The sequence below is a fragment of the Erpetoichthys calabaricus genome, chromosome 2 (genome assembly GCF_900747795.2).
Source record: "Erpetoichthys calabaricus chromosome 2, fErpCal1.3, whole genome shotgun sequence".
NCBI classification, from domain to species: domain Eukaryota; kingdom Metazoa; phylum Chordata; class Cladistia; order Polypteriformes; family Polypteridae; genus Erpetoichthys; species Erpetoichthys calabaricus.
This window is the reverse complement of record NC_041395.2, coordinates 281,100,915-281,123,847: the sequence shown is the minus strand read 5'-3', so window position 1 is coordinate 281,123,847 and position 22,933 is coordinate 281,100,915. Positions and strand designations below refer to the sequence as shown.

General features: G+C 38.9%; 1 protein-coding gene across 1 annotated transcript in view; it reads right to left on the bottom strand.

Annotated features, from left to right (window-relative positions):
• ptpn20 (protein tyrosine phosphatase non-receptor type 20) overlaps positions 1-22,933 on the bottom strand; it is a 211,339-nt gene that overhangs the window by 18,079 nt on the left and 170,327 nt on the right. The window contains exons 39-43 of the mRNA XM_051922606.1: positions 19,328-19,425; positions 15,974-16,077; positions 14,716-14,843; positions 2,227-2,375; positions 1,667-1,757 (exon numbers count right to left, since the gene is read on the bottom strand). Coding sequence (XP_051778566.1) covers positions 1,667-1,757; positions 2,227-2,375; positions 14,716-14,843; positions 15,974-16,077; positions 19,328-19,425 — 570 coding nt within the window. The remainder of the gene's footprint in view (positions 1-1,666; positions 1,758-2,226; positions 2,376-14,715; positions 14,844-15,973; positions 16,078-19,327; positions 19,426-22,933) is intronic.

The window sequence follows — 22,933 nt, the reverse complement described above, 5'->3', positions numbered from 1 at the left end:
GTTTCAATGCATTACTGTGAACATAACATCAAAGAGCCATCCAGACTTGTTTTGCTGGATAGAAAAGATGCACTTCTTGCAGCTGTCAGCTGTCAGAAGTTCACGCTCTGATGACTCATCTGAAGAGATGAAGGTAGGAGAGAACTTGCAACGGTATCATGCTATTGCTCTTGCCAAGGAACCTGCCTCTGTGTCCATGATGTCAGCCAGCCATGACAAAAAGGACTTTTTTGCATTTGAGATCGAGCCTGAGGACAGCTAATCGACAGAAAAAAAAGTTACAGACTATTTATGAGATTGATTCTCTGAATCAGTTCTCAAACATCAAAACCAGATACATGAAGTACAACACTCCGACTCCTTGTAGTGCACCTGTGGAATAGCTTTTCAGTTTAGGAGGTTTAGTTCTCACCCTGAGAAGGAACAGATTGTCTGATAAGAGGTTTGAGAAGCTTGTATGACAATCATGGTTACACTTCTGAACATTGAAACCATGTTTAATGCGTCAGACAGAGGTAACAAAACTGGAGGCTGGACGTGATGTTAGCCTAATTATAAAGCAATGGTTAATGCTTTGTAAATGTTTGGTAAAACTGTTAAAACTACTTTTTACTGTGAGAATACTTTAGTTAAAAAGTCAGGAGAAACTAGTACTTATATATTTTAAATTTTCCATACAGGCTGCAATGTTTGTGGTTATGCAGTTTGATTGTTTACTCCTTCTCTACACGGTTACTTGTTCCAATAAACTGGATTCATTTATAAAAGAAAGGTAGTTGTATGACCCTATTACCGGGGGATGGGGGCTTCAAAAGTAATATAGTAGTATAACGAGTAATGTAACTAATTACGTTTGGTACTAAGTAATAAGTAAAGTAACATTATTACTCTGTAAAAGAGTAATAAGTAAGAAGTAACTTATTACTCTTCCTGAATAACATGTCGAACAGTGTGACTCACAACAAGCTGCACTTTCCAGATTCAGGTGCATTTAGAGTACGTTGTATAATCAACCGCAAACGTGTCATCTACTAACTATCTGACATCTAAAACCAATTGGTTAAAAGGGAGCAAATACTTATGTGATCACTTATTTTGTGTTTTATATTTGTAATTAATTTAGACCAACCCTGAGATCTGTTTTCACTTTGACTGTTGATCAGTGTTGTCAAAAAAGCAAAATTAAATTCCCTGTAATTCAATGTTGTATATCATGTAATATATGAAAATTTTCAAGGAGGTAAATACAAAGTATACATGTATTGAAGTTAATTTGTGAATGAAATGTTCCTTATAAACATCGTTTAGAGGATTATGATTATATGTAAGGAATTCTTTTTACTTTCATTTAACTATTGACCGCAGTTAGCTAAAAAAAAAAAAAAAAAAACCTTCACTTGGGTGAAACAACTTCACTAAATTTCTGTTAATGTCAGTGATGCTTATATTGTTCATGAATATAACTGATAGTGGTGCTTGGCAGGCTGTATTCTATTTGTTGTTTAATATTAAAGTTATATGATTTATGTCTGCTGGAAGTGATTTTTTCAGAAAGTCCACTAACAGAAGGGCCAGAAAACTCCATAGACCCCCCTCCATAAACAGACATTGTAGACCATTAAAGCTTCCATGCGGTGACCTAAATCTCAAATCAAAAATGACTCACATGGAAGAATGTCTCTGTATCTGTTTTTTTCTCTGTTCTCCGGAGATTTTCCTATCAGACAGCTGTCAATTGGTTTTAAATGTTCTAAAGCCTGAAAAATAAACAAACAAATGATTCATGTAGCAATTCAAATGAAGTACAAGTGACACAGACATTTTGGTAACATTGTATTATATAGGTACATTTAGTTATTTTGTTACTGTGGCTCTGACATTATTTATTATCTAATTCATGGGTTCTTTTGGAATAGCTGATCCTTAATATGTTCAATTTTTATGTGACCCCTGCAAAGGAATTTGGGATGAGGGTTTCTCCCATCATCGTGATTAAAAAAAAAGTCTGACTGCACATGCTGCTATACTTGAATCTATTTGCAATTAAAACATTTGGGGAACAGAAGACTGTCCTAACAGGCTGAGCTGTTCCTCTTCCAAATAGTCTTGGTCGCAGCCCTCTAAAGGCAATGATGCGATCCAGCCTTGGGTTGCAGCCCATGTGTTAAGAACTCCTTATGTCATCCATTCACAATGTATATAAGCAAATAAATAATTCAAAATTACTGTGAACTCCTTAAGTGGCTTCTGCTCTTCAATTTGTTGTTGAAGAATTTGGATAACAGACTTGAGATTGGATCCAGAATATCGACCATTTCCAGATGGCATTATCCTGAAGAAGCTGTTGATTTCTTCAGCAGAAACAATAGCTTCACCTTAAAGTTAGGACAACTTGACATGTTACAACAAAATAAGATATTGTAATTACACACATTTTGAAAAACATATATGCTAATTGTAATGAAGGTATGTCTGTGAGCTATTCTAAATTCATATCAAAAGGTTCCACTAGCCCAAAATATAAAATGTATTTTAAAATGTAAAGTTTTTATAACAAAACACATAGAGTGGAGAAGAGTCATCTAAAGGGAACAAACTGAAAATTAATAATTTGTGCTGCCAAAAACCATGGATGCTCAAATCCCTTATATAAAATGGTATAGTATTTGCACATCCTCCTTTGTATTATATAAATCATCATCTAGATTATTTTTAATACCTAATAAAATGTAAATGCTATGTAAATAGTTGTACTATAAAATAATAGTTGTTATACTATAACATACTATTGTTCAGGGAATAATGACTTCATCAAGAGACAAGCCACTTTCAAAAGATCTAAGATTTTAATTTTCTCGTCGACAGATGTGACATCAAGGTCCTCATAGCACCTTACAGTTGGGATTGTCGACTAAATGGCATGCGTCTCTGTCAATAATAACAGTTTCATCAGTTGAAGGTTTAGTATTTAATTTACAGTGTACTGGTTATCTACAGACTAGTTTCGCTGAAGCCAGATCCATACTATATACGTCTGGAGACAACCATGAGTGAATTGTGCTTAAAAGTGAGTAGGAACAATTGGACGGCTCACTGAGTACACATTTCTAAACCAATCCAACACCTCATGAAGGCAGAGCTCAAAGAAGATGATTTTGAACTGCAAAGAGTAGACAGACAGCAAGCTTATGATTATATATAACAGTGGAAAAGTCTCTTTAAAAGACCTCCATTAAACATGCGTGTGTTGCTTATGCAAAAAGCACACTTCACATCTTAAAAATAAATGTAATCTATTGCAAGGAACAAATCTTTCTATACACTCAAATTATACGTTAGCATTTGAAGACATCAAATGTGAATAATATGTTGTCACTGGTGCTGTGTGTGCTGTCATTTCTTCAGCAAAAAGATGATAGTGTAGGAGTTGATGTAAGTTTGAAGGAACTGGCAGCTATGTTTGTGAAAATATGAATTGCAAAATACACTTTCGATTTAAACAATTTGTCAAACCCCATCAAAGGGCTGCCATTAAGGGTTATTAAGCTGATAACGAAGAGCCACAGGAAATGCAGAATTCAGCATACAAAACCAGCCTACGACACCACAAGGACAACGACAAGGTTGCATAGCATCCACCTTCTGACTGCATGCCTAAACAAATAACTAGATAATAACAGATGTATGATTACTGTCTATCATAGCAGACAGAAGCACTTCTCATGTGTAGCCAAGTATCTCTCTCATCAGTTGCAGAGCTCATTAACATGTACAAATTAATCATTATGTTTCAGTTACCTTATGCATTCTAATCTCCTAAAATGAAACATCAATTTTAGTTTTTTATTTTCTCTCAGCGTCAAGTCTTCTTTTTTTTACTTTGTTTTGCACTTTTCCTGACTCCCCTGTGGTGGTTTAAAATGCATGGACTGGAGGAATAGATGGCAGGTGTTTTAGGAAGAAGCCCTGTGGGAGTAGCCTTTGCAATGCACGATGTCACCACTATTCACAATTCCCGTTTGAGAATCATGTCTGAATCCACAAGATTAACTCTAGGCAGTTGGTGTATATCCAAGCCAGTTTTTGCACGTGTGTGTATAGATATTCTTATCTAAGTTTAAAGCTGCCTCGCAGTTAGGAGACCCGGGTTCGCTTCCCGGGTCCTCCCTGCGTGGAGTTTGCATGTTCTCCCCGTGTCTGCGTGGGTTTCCTCCAGGCGCTCCAGTTTCCTCCCACAGTCCAAAAACATGCAGGTTAGGTGGATTGGCGATTCTAAATTGGCCTTAGTGTGTGCTTGGTGTGTGGGTGTGTTTGTGTGTGTGTCCTGCGGTGGGTTGGCACCCTGCCCAGGATTGTTTCCTGCCTTGTGCCCTGTGTTGGCTGGGATTGGCTCCAGCAGGCCCCCGTGACCCTGTGTTCGGATTCAGCGGGTTAGAAAATGGATGGATGGATGAAGTTTAAAGCTCTGGCCAGGTGTCTGCAGGCTAATGGACGGATTCACTTTGATTGGCTTAAGCAATAGTTTAAGAAAGTGTAGTGTCAGTTTAACATTTTGGTTAGTGATTGTATATAGTCTTCTTTGTTTGAGTGTCTTTATTATCCAGAATATGTGTATATCTTTTGTGTTTTGTTTAAAGTACTGCAGTGTTGCAGAAAGTGTAAAGGTTGAAACTGTTGTTTACCTTGGGAATTGCTTCTGCTCAGAACCCGAGGTAGGATATGTGAATGACAAAAAGGACTTTCCTTTAATAGAGGAGAATGCTGGAGAATGGGATCAATTGATTTAAAAAATAGAGAAGGGGTGCTTCGAGTGAGCAGAGCAAGCCAGATGAAGAGCAATGTTGTGTTTCAGCAATTGGCTGTCATATGGGACCTGTAGGTTTACTACTATGAGCCATTTTATTCAACTCCTAATGGTGGGAAGCTACATCAGGGTATACGTGCAGATCACTTTATTCGCATGGATTCAGTGTAGTGCTAAGCACATGGCAAATTCAAGTTTTGCTTTTTGAAACTTTCTGTAATTTTTTTTTTTAATATTTTCAATCTGTGATTGGTTAAATCCATAGATGCAGAACCTGTGGAAACAGGGGGCCGACTGTAATATGTTAAAGCTCTTCACCCATTCACCCATTTAAACATTTAAAACTGCACAAAAGCACATATTACTGAATTCTAACTAAACTGTTTCCCTTTCAGAGTCTTCATACCAGCTTACATTGCAGGTACAGGAAAGGGTGACCATGTATACAAACTGCTCCTGGGATGGTTGTCTTCAAACCGTAACATAAAGTCATGCTTCAGCGGTCCATCTGATTTGAGCAAATACTGCAAATGCAATTCCACTGTACACCACTTCTCCTTGTCTATATACTATGGAATTGCTGCCTCCTTGAATCATCTAATTAAATAAATGATTTCTAGACAATATTTTTTATCTGTGTGGGCTCTTTTCAATTATAGAACTGATCAGGCCCTTCCTTTTCTTGGCAAGCTTTTGCATGCATTATGTTTTCATATATGTTAACCAGTGCTACAGCAAGTCAGAATATGTACTGTATTGTGCGCAAGTCTTAGGCCAGGGGTCCCCAACTCCGGTCCTGGAGGACCAGAGTGGCTGCAGGTTTTCATTCTAACCCTTTTCTTAATTAGTGATTTGTTTTGCTGCTAATTGACTTCATTTGAATGAATTTTAATTCACTTGTTTTTTTAAGATTTTTTTACTCTGAATTTCTTCATTGTTCCTCTGAATTGCTTCATTTCTTTCCTTAATGGCACCAAAACAGAAATGAAATGTGAAGTCAGTGAGCCAACAGAAGACCAGCCAAGTCAGGGCCTCAAACTCTAACCAATTTCACTCCAACCAGTTGCTTAATTAGGTGCAGAGTCTTGTAAATTAAACCCATTCTTTAATCCCATGGCTTGTTGCTGCTCTTATTATAGAATAGCCTACATTTCATAAATTGTTGATTTTCGCTTTCTTAAGAGCACTGTTAAAATGTTTGGGGGACCTGAGCAGATCAACATTCCTGAGACCCTCATCTTTTTTTGTTATCAGATATTGTATGATGGACACAGTTTGCTGGTCATGTTTTGGTTCATTTTGTATCTCATTATTGTTTGTCAGCTAATTAAGGAAAAAGAAACAATTAAGAGGTCTGAGTCTTCAAGAGCAAGTCAATTAAAATTAATTTTAAAAAGTTAATTAGCAGTAAATACAGGTCACTAATTAAGAAAAGGGTTAGAATGAAAGCCTGCAGCCACTGAGATCCTCCAGAACCGGAGTTGGGGACCCCTGTCTTAGGCCATCCAAGTAAATCATTTTATTTTTAAAGCCAGTTTTCTGGGTAGCAAATGTTTACTAGATCATAAAAACAATACAGTATATAACATTTTGATATTGTGAATAAATATAAAAGAAAAATCACAGATATAAAAAAATAACATGACCTATAACAAATGTTGCAAGATGACTAAGGCAAGATATAGACCCCAGACTCTTTGTTAAGGCACACCACCTATTCCATGCTTTTATTAAGTTCCACCAGTAGCACATCTGATTCAAATCAATGAGGTAGTGATTAGCCAAACTAAGTGAGTTAGTGGTGCAGTTTAATAAAGAAATTGGCATATTAGATGGAGACCACAAATACTAAGGGGAGCGGTTTGTAAATGGCTAAGTTAACACTGTGTGATAGATTGAAATCATACCTTTGTATCAATAAGGCTATAGACAGCAAGCAATAGCACATAAAACTCAAGTTTTAAGATGTGGTGTTTGAAATGTTATAATGAAATGTGAAAACTAAAAAGACTGAAAATCTATTGAAAGAAGATTTAAAGTTCACATTCTTGAAGGAAGGAGGAAATTCAAATAAGTACTTTTTCAGGATTTTGAAGAATCATCTGGTAAAAACATCGTAAAAAAAAATTTCCTTTGGCACTCTTCATTTGTGCAAAAAAATAAAATAAAGAAATGGATGTGTAGTGCATGTTGCAGCTAAACAAAAGCAACAATCAAAAGAGACTGCAGCACACAAAGGTTTATAAACCATGAAGCAACAACTAGTGACAGAAAGCTTTATAGAGGAATGAATCCAAATCAGAAATGTTTGGCATAAAAAGACATCAGTATATTTGGCATAAAGTTGAGAAAACATCTTGGCACAGTCATAGCCCCATCTCCCAGCATCCTCCCCTTTGTTTTGGAGGCAGACTCATCTCTTAAACTAAGGGTTGATTGAAACTATAGGATGCTTGATGACATTTATAATGATTTTGAACTCAGAACTTTTTAAATACTCAGGCCAAGGTTTTCTATTCACCACATTCCACTTCATCTTTCTTTTTCCATCTTCAAATCAGATCAGTCCTTAAAGCAAATGGTTTTCAAATATACTCTGCAATCCCTCTCCTAAACTTCCACACTTACAGTATTTTCAATCTGGCAGCATGACCACTCTTCTTGTCCCCCTATCCTGTGAAAAGTTATACTTTGTGCATCCTCTAAAAATCCTAAGTACCAGCAAACTCAGTTTAACACTAGAATCCCTGAAGCCTACAAAAAAAACTCATAATCCCGGCCCACCTTAAATCCATTTACACCTCTCCATTCAGCGTCTTTTGTTTTGTAAATGTGTCGATCAGTACAAGCAGCCTGCTATCCCATCCCCCACTGCCGCAAAAAGGGCAAAAACCTCTCTTAGCTCAGGCCTTGTTTATATGGGAGTGAGGTACCTGGAGCTGTACAGGGTAAATAATATATTGATATTTGTAACATATGCATTTCATGTGTGTTCCGTGTCTACAAAGATCTGTGTAAGTGTAGGACAACAGAAAATGCAAGAAATGTTGAACACATACCTAAAAAACAAACATGTTTTAGTACTAACGACAAAATTTTGACATGAAGTGTATAATGTGTGAAGACTGAAGTCCAAATATCAAATAAACACTTTCACAAAAGTTACAAATATAACGAAACAAATGTGCCTTTATTCATGAATACAACCGAAGAAAAAGAAATTGGGTTAGTGTACGTCATTGGCATGACTGCTTTGGTAGTACAGTGGTAAGAACTGCTGACTTGTTTTTCTTTGATTCCTGGTTGTTTTCTTTGCTCAATGAGCTCAAGATATAAAATTTACATTAAAAAAAATACACAAGTTATATCAAAAGGAAAATTGCTGAGATGTAAATTGATGCCCATCAACATCTTTTTGTGAAGCACAGTGGTGGCTCTGTCATGGTCTTGGGGTGTATTTCAGTCAATGCACTAGGAGATCTGGTCAAAATCAATTGATGAATACTAAGAATTATAAAAAAAGCTTAATTCATATACAGTATATGCAGCAGTATACCAAAGTGAATTGCATCAGTTTATCATTACTAGGGAGGCCATACAGATTGTGGCCTTGGCATGTATTACAAATGCAAGACATTTTGTTTTTACATTTTATTATATCAATGTTACCTGCATTTATTCTAATATTATGCAGTGGTTGTACAAGCAAATAGATAATTACTGCCCACATAACTAGATTTTAAAATAATTTTATCATGCATAAGGCACATTTTTAGCGAACTCCTGTAGATGTTTCTTTGCATCCTACGTACAGAAATACGTAATATCATTACATTTGCATGACTGTGTCATATAAATCTCAGCTGCATTATTGTAAGGAAGTTGGCCACAGATACTGTATAATCCACTCTGCTTTGTGTTCAGGTGAACTCTACTCAAAAGGAAATGGAAAAAAAATTAAGTGAGCCATGCTGGCTCAAGCACAGCATGGAATATGAAAGAAATGGAAAAAGGCTTCAACAGAACATCTTAGTGCTGTGCCATAGAAAATGCACTTCATCACTTGTTCTACAGGACATTTCATTCTTAAACATTTCAGGGTGGGACACGTACGCAAGAAGCCACTATTTTCATGGTATGAAAGCAGGCAGGGAGCAAATACAACACAAAGAGACACAATGCTAATTGCTAAGCCATTCAAAAGTTGTCCTTTAGCAACTGGTCAGTCTTTCACTAAACATTAGCATCCTCATCCTTACAATCAACTTTTTTTAACATCACATATTAACAGCCATAAACATGTTTCCATAGCATCCTAGGTTAGGTTTTAGTATACAGTGACAGTGCACACATGGGCTGTGCTGATTCTTGTCTACCTCTACAGCAAACTGTATTACTTCTGCCAGAATTGCATTTAAACAACTAGTTGGTGAACATTACCTGGGTAGTAAGTGTCTACCTAATTTAGTTAGCCAATAAAAGATGTCATTTTGCTTGACTTCTCACTACATCCATAATGGCTAACATGGTACAACATCCTAGTACGATGGGCCCAACTATTAAAGAGCAGCATATATGCAGCAACATAGAGAGATGGGACTGTGTTGTTTTTTTTAATAATGGGTGGTAGGAAAGCTGCCTAGGCAACCTTGTCTTTTAAGGTCTACTGAGGTTTCAGGAGTTCAAGGACACATTGGTTTGTTAGCAAAAGAATAATTGTCCCAACATAGGATATGACAGCACCTTATAGCAGAATGCTCACTGAAACTGGAATTAGGAGGAAAGTTTGGGGCAATAGCTCAGAGGTGTCAGGAACTGGTGGGAGCTCCACTGTGAGCTCGTTTTCAAGTACCCCTCACTGCACCTATCAGAATGGGGCATGGCTGAATGTGGGTGGGGGTCAACCATTAGACTCCACCCATATTTACTAATCATTACAGATTTGGTCCCACCCATGTATTCACATTAACCAGCAATAGCATAAGCAGCTTTTTAACATTGCCTGTTAAGTTTGTAGACCTGAAATCATCCAGAGGAAATGAGAACACTATGTATTACCATGAAGTTTTGTTATTGTTTGTCTTTTTTAAATAAATATCAGTTGTCAATTATTAATGTTTTATGCTCTCCTTTCAGAAAAAAACTCACTGTTTTTATGATGAAGTCTAAGTAGTCCTTGTGCGATACAATTCTTACCTTAATTTTATGCTTTCCATTTGTAGCTTTAATTTAAAACACCTGTCCTCCTCTTCATCAAAAGTTGATCAGACTGGTGTGAGAAGATCCCAGACAGGAATCTTTAAGAAGACTCACCAGTTGCCTCACACACTTAGATTAATGAACTTTAGCAATGGAGAAGGCTCTCCGAAATGCTTGCAGGTAAGTGCACTCTATCTACACCACCTCTTCCACACTCTGCACTGGCTCCTTTTATCACTATCCGCTAATCCCAATTATTCTGCTGCATGACATTTCTTTACTCAAGCTTCTTACCTATTCATAATCTGCATCTTAGTTTCTAAACAATACTGCTTTATGTTTTTAAGTCATACTGGGGAAATTATATTTTTTATTTTAAAAAATGTGTATATAACTACAGTACACATGAAATAACAAGGCACTCATAATATAACTGTAATGTGTGAGAGATAGAGGAATGGACTTTGCATTCAACATTGTTGGTCAGGCAACATTCACAGTCGAAAGCAATGCCTTCCTCTTTGGCCACTCTGCAACACCACTCCAATGTTGTGCTGCTTCACACATTCCCAGCTGCCTCACCATGAGCCTACATATAGATACTACCATCTCTGCCTCACACGGCCTGCCTAGGATCAGGGGCAACATCATCTGGCACACCTTCCCCAGCTCCGTGAGGATCTTATGTGAGGATCAGTGGCAGCCACAAACTCAGGCCAGTGGTTTTAGCAGAGGAGGAACGATCTTCTATTAAGTGCCTCTCTTAAGAACTCTTTCTGCATCCACCATTTCCACATTCACCAAAGCTGCTTGTTATTGCCTCTCCCCTGTCCACTCTGATAATTGTTGGCCACCTGAGATACGGATCTCTCCCAGGTTTGGAACCTGGACATTACATAACTTTGTGTTATACATTACACACAATATCAACATACTAAGAATTTTATACATCCGGCGCCGCCGAGAGTGGCAGCCTTTTCAGCAGCTCCGTGTATGACTGTATATGTATGTGCATTTTTCTACTTTTATTTTTCTATTTTTATTTATTGATCACTTCTATTACTTTATTTTATGTGGATTTGTTCCCTGGACACACTTACTTTTACAACATGGGCATGGATTTTTACACGCCGAGACTCGCCTATTCAAGTACTCAACTTCGAGCGCCGAGAACAAATGCCAGTGCCGGTGTGGTTCCCTATTTACCTGATGAGGTAAGAAGGCGGTATCGTGGCAGCAGAGCCGGCACTAAGCTAAAAATGAAGCGGCTTGCGAGAAAGTGGCGTTTTAAGCCTTCGGTGCCTTCTGTTATTCTGGGGAATGTGAACTCAATCTCAAATAAGATTGACGAACTGGCTGCGCTGGTGAAAAATGTCAGAACCTACAGAGAATGCAGTTTGTTGTGTTTCTGCGAAACATGGCTAACTAACACCATCCCAGATGCTAATGTGGAGCTACCCAGGTTTAGCACAGTTAGAGCGGACAGAGACGCAAGTACCTGTGGGAAGCACAAAGGAGGAGGACTCGCTCTCTATGTTAATACACGGTGGTGTAACTCTGGACATGTTAAAGTCAAAATCTCCACTTGCTGCAGGGACATCGAACTGTTGGCCATAAGTCTGCGTCCCTATTACTTGCCCAGAGAGTTTGGACATGTCATTGTTGTCATCGTGTATATTCCTCCTCGGCCAGACGTGGAGCTAGCGAGTGACATCATCCATTCTGCTGTTGCTAAGTTACAAACGCAGCACCCCGAGGCACTTGTGCTAATCGCTGGAGACTTTAACCATGTGACGCTGGACAAAACATTACCTGCATTCTCCCAGTATGTGGACTGTAACACCCGGGGAAATAAGACTATTGATTTACTGTATGCAAACATTAAAAGACGCATACAGTGCCACCCTGCTGCCTGCACTTGGGAAAGGAGATCATAACCTGGTTCTGCTTCAGCCTCACTACAAACCAAAAGTGAGAATCCTACCTGTAACCACAAGATCATTCAGGAAGTGGACCCCGGAGGCTGAGAATGCTCTGAGACAATGTTTTGGAACTACAGACTGGGATATCCTGCAGGGATCACATAGTGAGAACATTGAGGAGGTTGTTGACTGCACTACTGACTACATCAACTTCTGTATGGACATTGTAGTTCCAGTAAGAACTGTACGCTGCTATGCTAACAACAAGCCATGGATTACAAGTGACATCAAGGGCCTTTTGAACCAGAAGAAAAGAGCCTTTAAAGACTGTGATCAGCATGAGCTCAAGCGCGTGCAGAAGGAACTCCGAGTCCAGCTCAGGGCAGCGAAGGAGCAGTATAGGAGAAAGCTGGAGCAGAAGTTGCAGAACAACAGCATGAAGGAAGTGTGGGATGGGATGAAGATCATCACTGGCTGCAGCTCGAAGCGGGGTACCACCATCGAGAGAGACGTGAAGAGAGCAAACCAAATGAACATCTTCTTTAACAGGTTTGACCACCCTAACCCACTCTCACCTCGGAGTACTGCACTCTCTACACATCCTTCTGCTGATACCAACATAGAAGAGACATCCCCACCCACAATTACAGCAGCGCAAGTGAGCAGAGAGCTGAGGAAACTTCGTGCCAGCAAAGCAGCAGGTCCAGAAGGAGTATCGCCACGACTGCTGAAGGTCTGTGCATCAGAGCTAGGGGGTCCTCTACAGCGCATATTCAACCTGAGCCTGGAACAGGGGAAAGTCCCGAGGCTTTGGAAAACATCTTGCATCACCCCAGTCCCAAAGGTATCACGTCCTGGTGAGCTGAATGACTTCCGGCCTGTCGCTCTAACATCACATGTGATGAAGACCATGGAGCGGCTGCTGCTTCACCACCTGAGGCCACAGGTCCAACACGCCCTCAACCCTCTGCAGTTCGCATACCAGGAGAAGGTGGGAGCGGAAGATGCCATCATCTATATGCTACATCGATCCCTCTCCCACTTGGACAGAGGCAGTGGCGCTGTAAGAATTATGTTTCTAGACTTCTCTAGCGCCTTCAACACCATCCAACCTCTGCTCCTTAGGGACAAGCTGACAGACATGGGAGTAGATTCATACCTGGTGGCATGGATCGTGGACTATCTTACAAACAGACCTCAGTATGTGCGTCTCGGGAATTGCAGATCTGACATTGTGGTCAGCAACACAGGAGCGCCGCAGGGGACTGTACTTTCTCCGGTCCTATTCAGCCTATATACATCGGACTTCCAATATAACTCAGAGTCCTGCCACGTGCAAAAGTTTGCTGACGACACTGCTATCGTGGGCTGCATCAGGAGTGGGCAGGAGGAGGAGTATAGAAACCTCATCAAGGACTTTGTTAAATGGTGTGACTTAAACCACCTACAACTGAACACCAGCAAAACCAAGGAACTGGTGGTGGATTTTAGGAGACCCAGGCCCCTCATGGACCCCGTGATCATCAGAGGTGACTGTGTGCAGAGGGTGCAGACCTATAAATACCTGGGAGTGCAGTTGGACGATAAATTGGACTGGACTGCCAATACTGATTATCTGTGCAAGAAAGGACAGAGCCGCCTGTACTTCCTTAGAAGACTGGCATCCTTCAACATCTGCAGTAAGATGCTGCAGATGTTCTATCAGATGGTTGTGGCGAGTGCCCTCTTCTACGCAGTGGTGTGCTGGGGAGGCAGCATTAAGAAGAAGGATGCCTCACGCCTGGACAAATTGGTGAGGAAGGCAGGCTCTATTGTTGGTATAGAGCTGGACGGTTTGACATCCGTAGCAGAGCAACGGGCACTCAGCAGGCTCCTATCAATTATGGAGAATCCACTACATCCATTAAACAGTGTCATCTCCAGACAGAGGAGCAGTTTCAGCGATAGACTGCTGTCACTGTCCAGCTCCACTGACAGACTGAGAAGATCATTCCTCCCCCAAACTATGCGACTCTTCAATTCCACCAGAGGGGGTAAACGTTGAACATTATTCAAGTTATTGTCTGTTTTTTACCTGCATTTTTTATTACTCTTTAATTTAATATTTTTTGCTGCTGGAGTATGTGAATTTCCCCCTGGGATTAATAAAGTATCTATCTATCTATCTATCTATCTATCTATCTATCTATCTATCTATCTATCTATCTATCTATCTATCTATCTATCTAACAGCAAATGATGAATATTTTGTGCAAATTACACAATGACAGCATTTAGAAGGCAGGCACTTAAATGTGCACATGCAGCACAGCACACTTTACACCAGCTTTGTTGTAAATGAGGTTTCATTAATCAAGGTTATTACTATACATTGTTCTTTTGTTATGTTTTTTATAGTCATTACTCCTTGGAATCAAAGATATTTCTCCTGTTACAACAGACAGCATTTTTTTTTATTATATGAATACATCTAGACCTACTATATATAATTTAGGGTATCTGAAAGGGATATTATATTTTTTTTAATATATTATGATGAATAGAATGCTGGGAATTAACCTTAGTGGCTAAAAAGTTGTCAATGCACATTTGCTTATATTTTAGAAGCAAAAACAATAAATAAATCTTACGTTTAAGTGATGTCCAAATGCTCTGCCTTAGAATTACTTTAAATCTGCTTTAGAAAATAAAGTATGCCTTCTTGATTGCTATGTGGTCAGCTAGTACCCCCCTGTATTTTAACACCTGGATTACAGCACCTGTTAGCACTGTTTTTGACTGCAGCCATACCTGTAGCTGGAAGAAATTCCTGCCCAGATGGATCAAGAGACTCATCGTCACTGCTCCAGCCATCAGAATCCTCATGAGGTCTGTACTGACGGCTGGGAGTCTGGCCTTTGTGCTCCTGAGAATCTAAGCTTCAGGGGAAGAAGTATGAGAATCTTGAAACTATCTATCACACAATTTTGCTCTTTGTACAAAAAAGCAGAAGGACAACTACTGTTTTTAATAGAGCTGATTCAATAATAGTAATGTAATGCATGTTTTAACAAGTTTTAACAATTATTTTTAATATTTTAACAAATGAATATAGAAAGTATGAAACTGAACACATTATTAAGGATATTTTTTATCAAATATGCACAAATAATAGAAGCACTATATGTGTACAGGATTATCTGTACTGATATATGAAATATGCACTTCACAAACACAAAGTTATGAATGTGTATGCAAGGATGTGAAGTTTCACTTGTGCCTTACAGCTCCTTCTATACAAATTCTCCCAGACTTCCTACCTGGTTCAGGGTGAGTGAGTGTGTCTGTATATATGGATGCATGCTGTAATAAACTATGACGCTAACCCCCTGCCACCGCCCCCCCAAACACTTCAAATTAAAATAACAGGTCTTGATAATGGACAGCTGAATGTGACTGTGTATTCAGTTGTTTATTTTAAACCATAGAAAACAGGTGTATCTGAATTGTGAAGTTTCTTGAATAGTTCTAACATATTTGTACTTTCACAACAAATTATGACCAATGTATAGTCTAAATTTGTTAGAATTTTATCATGTTCATACACATTTTAAGTAAGAGAATATAACTTTGCACCTGTTTTTACTTAGATGTGTTTGCTTAAGATATCATGTTATATACAAATCAATATTTGAAAAAAGAGTGCTGTATGTGGGTAATAGAACTGGCCAGCATGCTAACTGTGTATGATTAACTGAAGATGGGTTTGGACAATGCAAACACATTACAAAGCCTGCACAAAAGGTGTCCTGTAATGGAGCAACAGTATTTATAATGTGCATAAGACTGCACAGAAGTGTGAATATAACAAGTAAACAGAAAATTGGGATTGATGAGTGGAAAGCTACACAATAGCAATAATAAAAACAAAACCTGATATAGTACACTGCTGACATCTGGTGTTCAGTTTTGAAAGTATATAACAAGTGTAGCACCAATCACTTAAATATCCAGTACAAATTACAAAAAATAAATTCATAGAAAAAACAAATATTTTCATTCTGTATACCTGTCATTTTTTGGTAACAGTTTATCTTTAACAATGATTGCAGTTCGAGGGTTTAAGACTGGAGTGGGAAACACAGAAACATCTGAATCAACACCATCCTGAATCTGGAAATAATGAAATAAAAAATGTAAGTAAGTATTCTTGTCCTTGAGAAATTCTTTTCTTTTTAATTATGTCATTGCAGCCTTTTTCTAAGGAATTACTGTTAATTTCAATTTAGAATGAAATAAATAGATGAGTGCTTGGAAACTTATACATAAAGATATAATGAATATGAATGTAGCATTTAAGCCCAAGGGTTTTATTCAGCATCTTTTGGCTTCAACTTGCAATTTATAATTTATTTATGCATATTTATTTATAAATACAATTCTCAAGTTACACTCTTTCAAGCATGTTTGTCAGGAATTGAGACAGTTTAGGTTAATATGAATCGTTGCCATTGTGACGAATGGTCAGGGCCTTAAAGGAAGGATCCGGAGAGCAGATATGTACAGGGCACTGCCTCCCCCGGACTGCTAGATGGCTGCCCCCCTGGGATGCAGCACTGCCTCGTTTTCCCACAGGGCACCATAGGAGCTGGAGTATGGCACAGCCATGTTGGGTTCTGTGGGGGCCGTCAGAGGGGCTGCAGACCCCTACTTTGTCGGGATTCTGCCACACCTAGGAGTGCTTCTGGACCTCACTAATGAACCTCCTTGAGTACTCCCAGGTGCAGCATAAAAGGAGCAGTGTGCCTTCATTCAGGGAGCAATTGTTGGAAGGAGGAGGATGAAGCTTGCTGGAGGAGGAGTGGTGGTGGAATGAGACAGAAAAGAAGAAAAGTGTGCTTGGTGCTACAGTAATACTGTGCTTTTGTATTGTACACTGCAGGTGGGAAACAATTGAAAGCATTTCCCACAGCCAAATAAAAACATACGTGCTGCCTGAGACTTCTTCCTGTGCCTGCTTGTGTCAGGTTTGGGGAGCTGGTGCGCCCCTGGTGGCCACAACATATTTAAAATAAATGTGGTGTGTAAAAATGTCATAATATAGTTAAGCATAATCCTTCAGTTTTTAAAAGGAAAAAATAAAAGTCTATTTTATAATAGAAAGAATAACCAAAGATAACATCTGCTCAATCAAATAACCTATACAAATCGCTTGGTACATGTGATGAGGAAGGGTGGGACACTGGTGCATTGGTTAGGACTGCTGTTTCATGGACAGAGTGACCAGGCTTTGAATTCTTTGTCCAGTCATTGTCTGTGTAGAGTCTGAATGTTCTTCTCATGGCTGCTGGATTTTCTTTTGGGTGCTCCAGTTTTAGTCCCACACCCTTAAAGACAAAGTGTGGATTAACTAAGGACTCTAAGTAGGCCTTGTGTGACTATAGTGTAGTGGCATAAAACCCCAATAGCACATCCTTGTGTAATTTATTATTTCTATGTGAATTTATGAGTGTTCTGAGTGTGCCTTTCCTGTGTAACTAAAATATTCTTTCCTGAACAATTTACCAAGTAAACGATAAGATAATCATAATTAAATACATTTCTTCTTAGTGGTAAATCTATACGTGCCAACTAACTATTAAATATTTAACTATTTTGGGACCTATAGATAATATTAAGACATGAATGAGTTAGAAAAATATACCATTTATCCACATGTTGATTGGTATAAACCAAAATGCATCTTGGCTGCATTATGTAAAACAACCTAATTTATTGAAGACCATTGCTTAGTCACTTTAGTCAGTCTTATCATGCTGCATTGAGCAATGCATGTGCCAGGCCTCATCAGGATCTTCGATTGTAGATCCTGTAATAAAGGATCTTAGATTTGATTTCTAATGGAGATTCACAACCACTTTTATTTAAAGAGTATTTTCCTTAAGAGTGTGCATAAGTGGAAACTGTCTGTTTGCTGTCTTGAGCACAGTACTTATGGGAGAGGTTTCAGCACCCTTGAAGTGGTGTAACCATTCTGAGAATGCCATGTTATGTAAATGAAGAAATCAGCAAACAAGGCAAACAAAGCAAATACAGAGAGGAACTGAATCATTTTATGACATGTAGCAAGAGGAAATGGGAGATTCATTGGACTCTGGTTGCTTTTGCTAACTGAACAGCTGAACATTAATAATTTGAAACAATTCTGGCCTTTCTATCTGTTATTCTTTGCGACAGTGAATGCTTTGACAGATGCTATGTAAAGTACCAGGTTACTGAAAATCGAAACAAGGTCTGCATTTAGTAAAGATTAAAAACAGATATATGCAATAATAGATCACAAAGGTACATTGGTGGAAGTATTATGAAGTTACCTGTGATGAGCTCACAAACATCACTCTTTTGTAGTATTGTAACAGATTTGCAGATTAAATTCTTCCACATCTCTCTGTCCCTGGCAAAGAATGCTTTCTGCATCTTTGTTACCATGATAAGGCCGGGCCTTTTGTCCCTAACCTAGGTTTGCAGGGTGTCACAATCACATATCTGACTGACACTGAATTGAGATGTGACAAATTCGGCTGAGCTAACCAGCAGATTTTTTACTTGTGAGGGTGATGCTGTCAACTTCACTCTAACTAAAAGTCTAACTCAATAATTGTTCTAATCATTTTCATTGGGAACAACAGCAAACAGAGGAATTAGAAATTAGCAGAGTTCCTATTACTAAGTTAACTGGTAAATCTGAAAAAATACAAGTTCAATAACTTTGACTGAGTTACTGTTTAATGATAACAAAAGAAGAAATTGAATGAATATAAAAATAATAGAACCAAGAAGGGGTGGCGCAGTGGGTAGCGCTGCTGCCTTGCAGTTGAGAGACCTGGGGACCTGGGTTCGCTTCCCGGGTCCTCCCTGCGTGGAGTTTTCATGTTCTCCCCGTGTCTGCGTGGGTTTCCTCCGGGCGCTCTGGTTTCCTCCCACAGTCCAAAATAAAGCTGGTTAGGTGGATTGGCGATTCTAAATTGGCCCTAGTGAGTGCTTGGTGTGTTTGTGTGTGTCCTGTGGTGGGTTGGCACCCTGCCCAGGATTGGTTCCTGCCTTGTGCCCTGTGTTGGCTCGGATTGGCTCCAGCAGAACCCCATGACCCTGTATTCGGATTTAGTGGGTTAAAAAATGGATGGATAGAACCAAGAAGGTGTCTGCTTTTGGTGCACAACCTCCTATTTACAAATCTATAACATTTAAATTTATGAAGGTCAGTGGTTCAGGGGAATTTATCAAGTCTAGCAGAGGATTTGAGTTTCCTAGAGATCTGTTTAAATGTTAGCTATTTCTGTTTAGTAAAATACGAAAGGAATTTAACATGTCTGTTTAAATCAGTACAGAGGATCACATTGGTTTGTACTCATTCAGATCTTACCTCAGAATCTCTCTGCATTGTTTGCACTGTTTTTAATTGTTTTTGACCGTTGAGTTGTAAAGGACATTCTTTGTCTTCTTCCTTGCAGTATGCACTAGCTGAGTATTAAAAAGGAAAAAGGCAAGAAAGTTACTGAAAAATATTCCACAAATTACTTTTTCAAATGTAATAAGGAGAAAAATAATTGGTTTTCTGTGTGTGAATGTGCTGTGAGGGACAGCTGGCATCCTTAACCAGCCAAGACGCCCATGAAGGCTATGAGGTGGAAGGATGGGGGAAGGCAGCTTCTGAAGGGCTGAGTCAGCAAACTCCAAGTCCCAAGAAACCTTGTGGGAATCCGGGGCACTACTACAACATAGGGCGGCTGCCACCTAGTGGTTCGGGGGAGGCAGTGCCCTACAGAAGCTGCCTTCATTCATCCTTACACTTCATGGGCGTCCCACCCGGGTAAGGATGACGGCCGTCTCTCACAGTACATATACAAATCTGTGTAAAAATGTGCAAACTTTTCATTATATTTTTTAAGCAATATATATTTTATCAGACAATCAATTTAATCAAAATCTACTCACAAATTCAATGCAGTTTTAGAGGAATTTTTGCAACCAAAACAAAAAAACACAGAAAGAACTAGCTCATGTCTACAGTAAGAGAACATGTTAAATCAATAAGCAGCAACACATCTTTCTGCAAGAAAAAGGATGTATTCCACTGTTTTACTTACTGATCAATCTCTCACATTTGCTGATGGTTTCTTGGTAAATACTTTGACTGCAACAAATGTGGCTGACCTGTGTAAACAGCCCAGTTCAGGACTTACCACAAGATTTCTCAGACACATTACAACCACAAAATTGTTTGAATACATGCTTCTCTACTTTTGATATTATTTTTAGGAATGTTGTCATTTTGGCTCCACTGTCGTTTAAAAACTTGCAGCATATTTATATACGACCTTGAATCCATCCATCCATCCATCCATCCATCCATCCATCCATCCATCCATCCATCCATCCATCCATCTTTTGATCCCACTTTATTGTGATCAAGATCATGGGGAAGCTGAAGCTTATCTCAGCAAGCATAGGGTGCAAGTTGGAACAACACCTGAAGTCAGATTTATAAAACTTGCATATGCAAAAGAAAGAGGCCAGAAATATGCATACAGAACTTTCCATCCCAAAAGTCAGGATTTATTTAACAAAAACAAAAAAAACTTAATGGGATAACTTGCATATATTTATGGCAACTCCGACCAACGCACAACATTTTGGAGAAACTGGGAAATGATGAGAGCCTTGTATGGAAATGCAGCCAAACCAGGTAAATGACAACTCACACATATAATAATTCAAATTACTGAGCTGTTATTATTATATGCATTGACTTGACAGACATATTAAATCACAAATGTGATGTATTGCATATGATATATATACACTATTTTAGTTTCTTTTTAAAGAGGGCCAGTGCTGCATATTTACACTGAAGAACATTTTGGATTTTTTGGCAGTTTATATTGGCTACCTGTTGACATTTCTCAGGAAATTATCTGACAGTTCAGGAATATCTCAGCCAAGCTTCACCATATCATACCCCCTGTGATGAAAGCCATTAACTGACTGATGAGGCGCTACATTTAATTTTTGTATTGTGTTGATGTACATGTATAAAACATAGCATGTTTTTGCCAAAATAAAAAGACAGTTTGCAGAAGTGTCCAATTTTTCTAATGTAATCAGAGCAACTGACCGCAGTCATTGTAATAAGGGCACCTAACCAGAATAAAGCTGCTATTACAAGCCAACTGTGATGGCAAGATACGACTGAGAAACATTGTGGCTTGGTGCCCTGGTTCAACCCATGATTAATTTAATTTGTGACAAAGTAGCTTTATCAGACAACTTACTGTTGGTGGTGTATGTGATGGCTGGCTTGTTGGTAAGATAACGGGCTGAACCCTCAGTGTTTCATATGGCATATACCAGGGGTAGGCAACGTCGGTCCTGGTGAGCCGCAGTGGCTACAGGTTTTCATTCCAACCCAATTGCTTAATTAGAAACCAATCATTGCCAATCTCAGACCTTATTTAATTTTATGGCTTGTTAGTCTGTGCAATGTAAGGCTCTTATATCGTAGATTTTTTTCCTTTCCAAGGATATCATCCAAATGATATGAAGCCTAAAACAGATCATTTTCAGTCTGTCACATTTTTCTATTAAGTGTTTTATTAAATCAAACAGTGCATGATGAACACACACAGATGTAATTGGAAAAAAGCTAGCTGGAGAACTGCTGGCTGCTTTGTCTTTTACATCTTATTGCTAATAAGGAGCAATTAAAACACTGAATGCAGCAGTTTAAGATTGAAATAAGCAATTAAGGTTGGAGAACCTTAACAAGCGAGACCACTAAAATGAAGCATCAAAATGTCACTTAAACAATATGTGCTTCATCAGCAATAATTGAGTTCTCGTTAAGGAACTGGGTTGGAACAAAAACCTGCACATACTGCGGCTCACCAGGACCGACGTTGCCTACCCCTGGCCTATACTAGTCATTGTAATAGCAATCATGTCATTACATGCACCAGGTAATGGTAATTACCTGCTCAGTTACTGGTGCCTTTCACGTTTCCTTGACCCCCAGAGTGTGAAGGGGAGGCCCTATAATGATGCGCAAGCTCTTGTGCACTTAGTTGTTGGAGTGCAGCACAGGACTCCTGAAATGCAGGTGGCAGTGTCTCCATGCGTCAGGTGAGAGGCTGCTCTACCAGCCAATGAAGTTCTGCAGCATTGTGACTGCATATGTACAAAGTTGATTAGCATAGTCCATATATGGTTGTTTCATGGTGGCAACAGGGTGGTGTTCAAAGAATATTTGCATTTGTACATTTACAATATAATTGTGATATGTAAAGAGTAAATTGCATACACCAGATTCTATAAATTGGAATTGTTTTTGGCATATGCATTTTCCTGTTTTTTGGCGAACACATACTTCACACACTAAGGCCAATTTAGCATCACTAATCTACTTAACCTGCAAGTCTTTGGAATGTGAAAGGAAACCAGAGCACTCAGATCATTCCTTTAATGATGAGTTTTCAGTCCTGTTCTATCACAAAATGAAAAGCATGCTTACACTAGGACTATGACTCAAACTATTTCCCCCATTGCCATGCTAGAGAGTGGCTGAAAGGCTATTTTGGAATTAAGAACTAGTAAACTTAAAACGTAAAGTAATTATTGGTGGGGCACCAAGCAATCAGTAAAGGCAGTTATAAATACTGTCATTCCTTGCTGGGTTCTTTTAAATGTCGACTCAGGTATTTGTGGAGGCTCTACAGTCATTACTGTTGGTGTCTCTTTTAGAGCATAAATCCTACACACACACACACACACACACGCACACACACACACACACACACTCAAAGGTAAGTCAAAAAGTCTCCACAACATACATAACAATTAATACAATTTATTTGAGCTTCATTTCCTGACATAATCTGCTTAGGTATAAACACACTTAGTCCACTGGTCACCCTCCTGTTTGTCAGAACCATGTCACGAGCACGTTCACCATTGTCAGCCAGAGCTGGCTCTG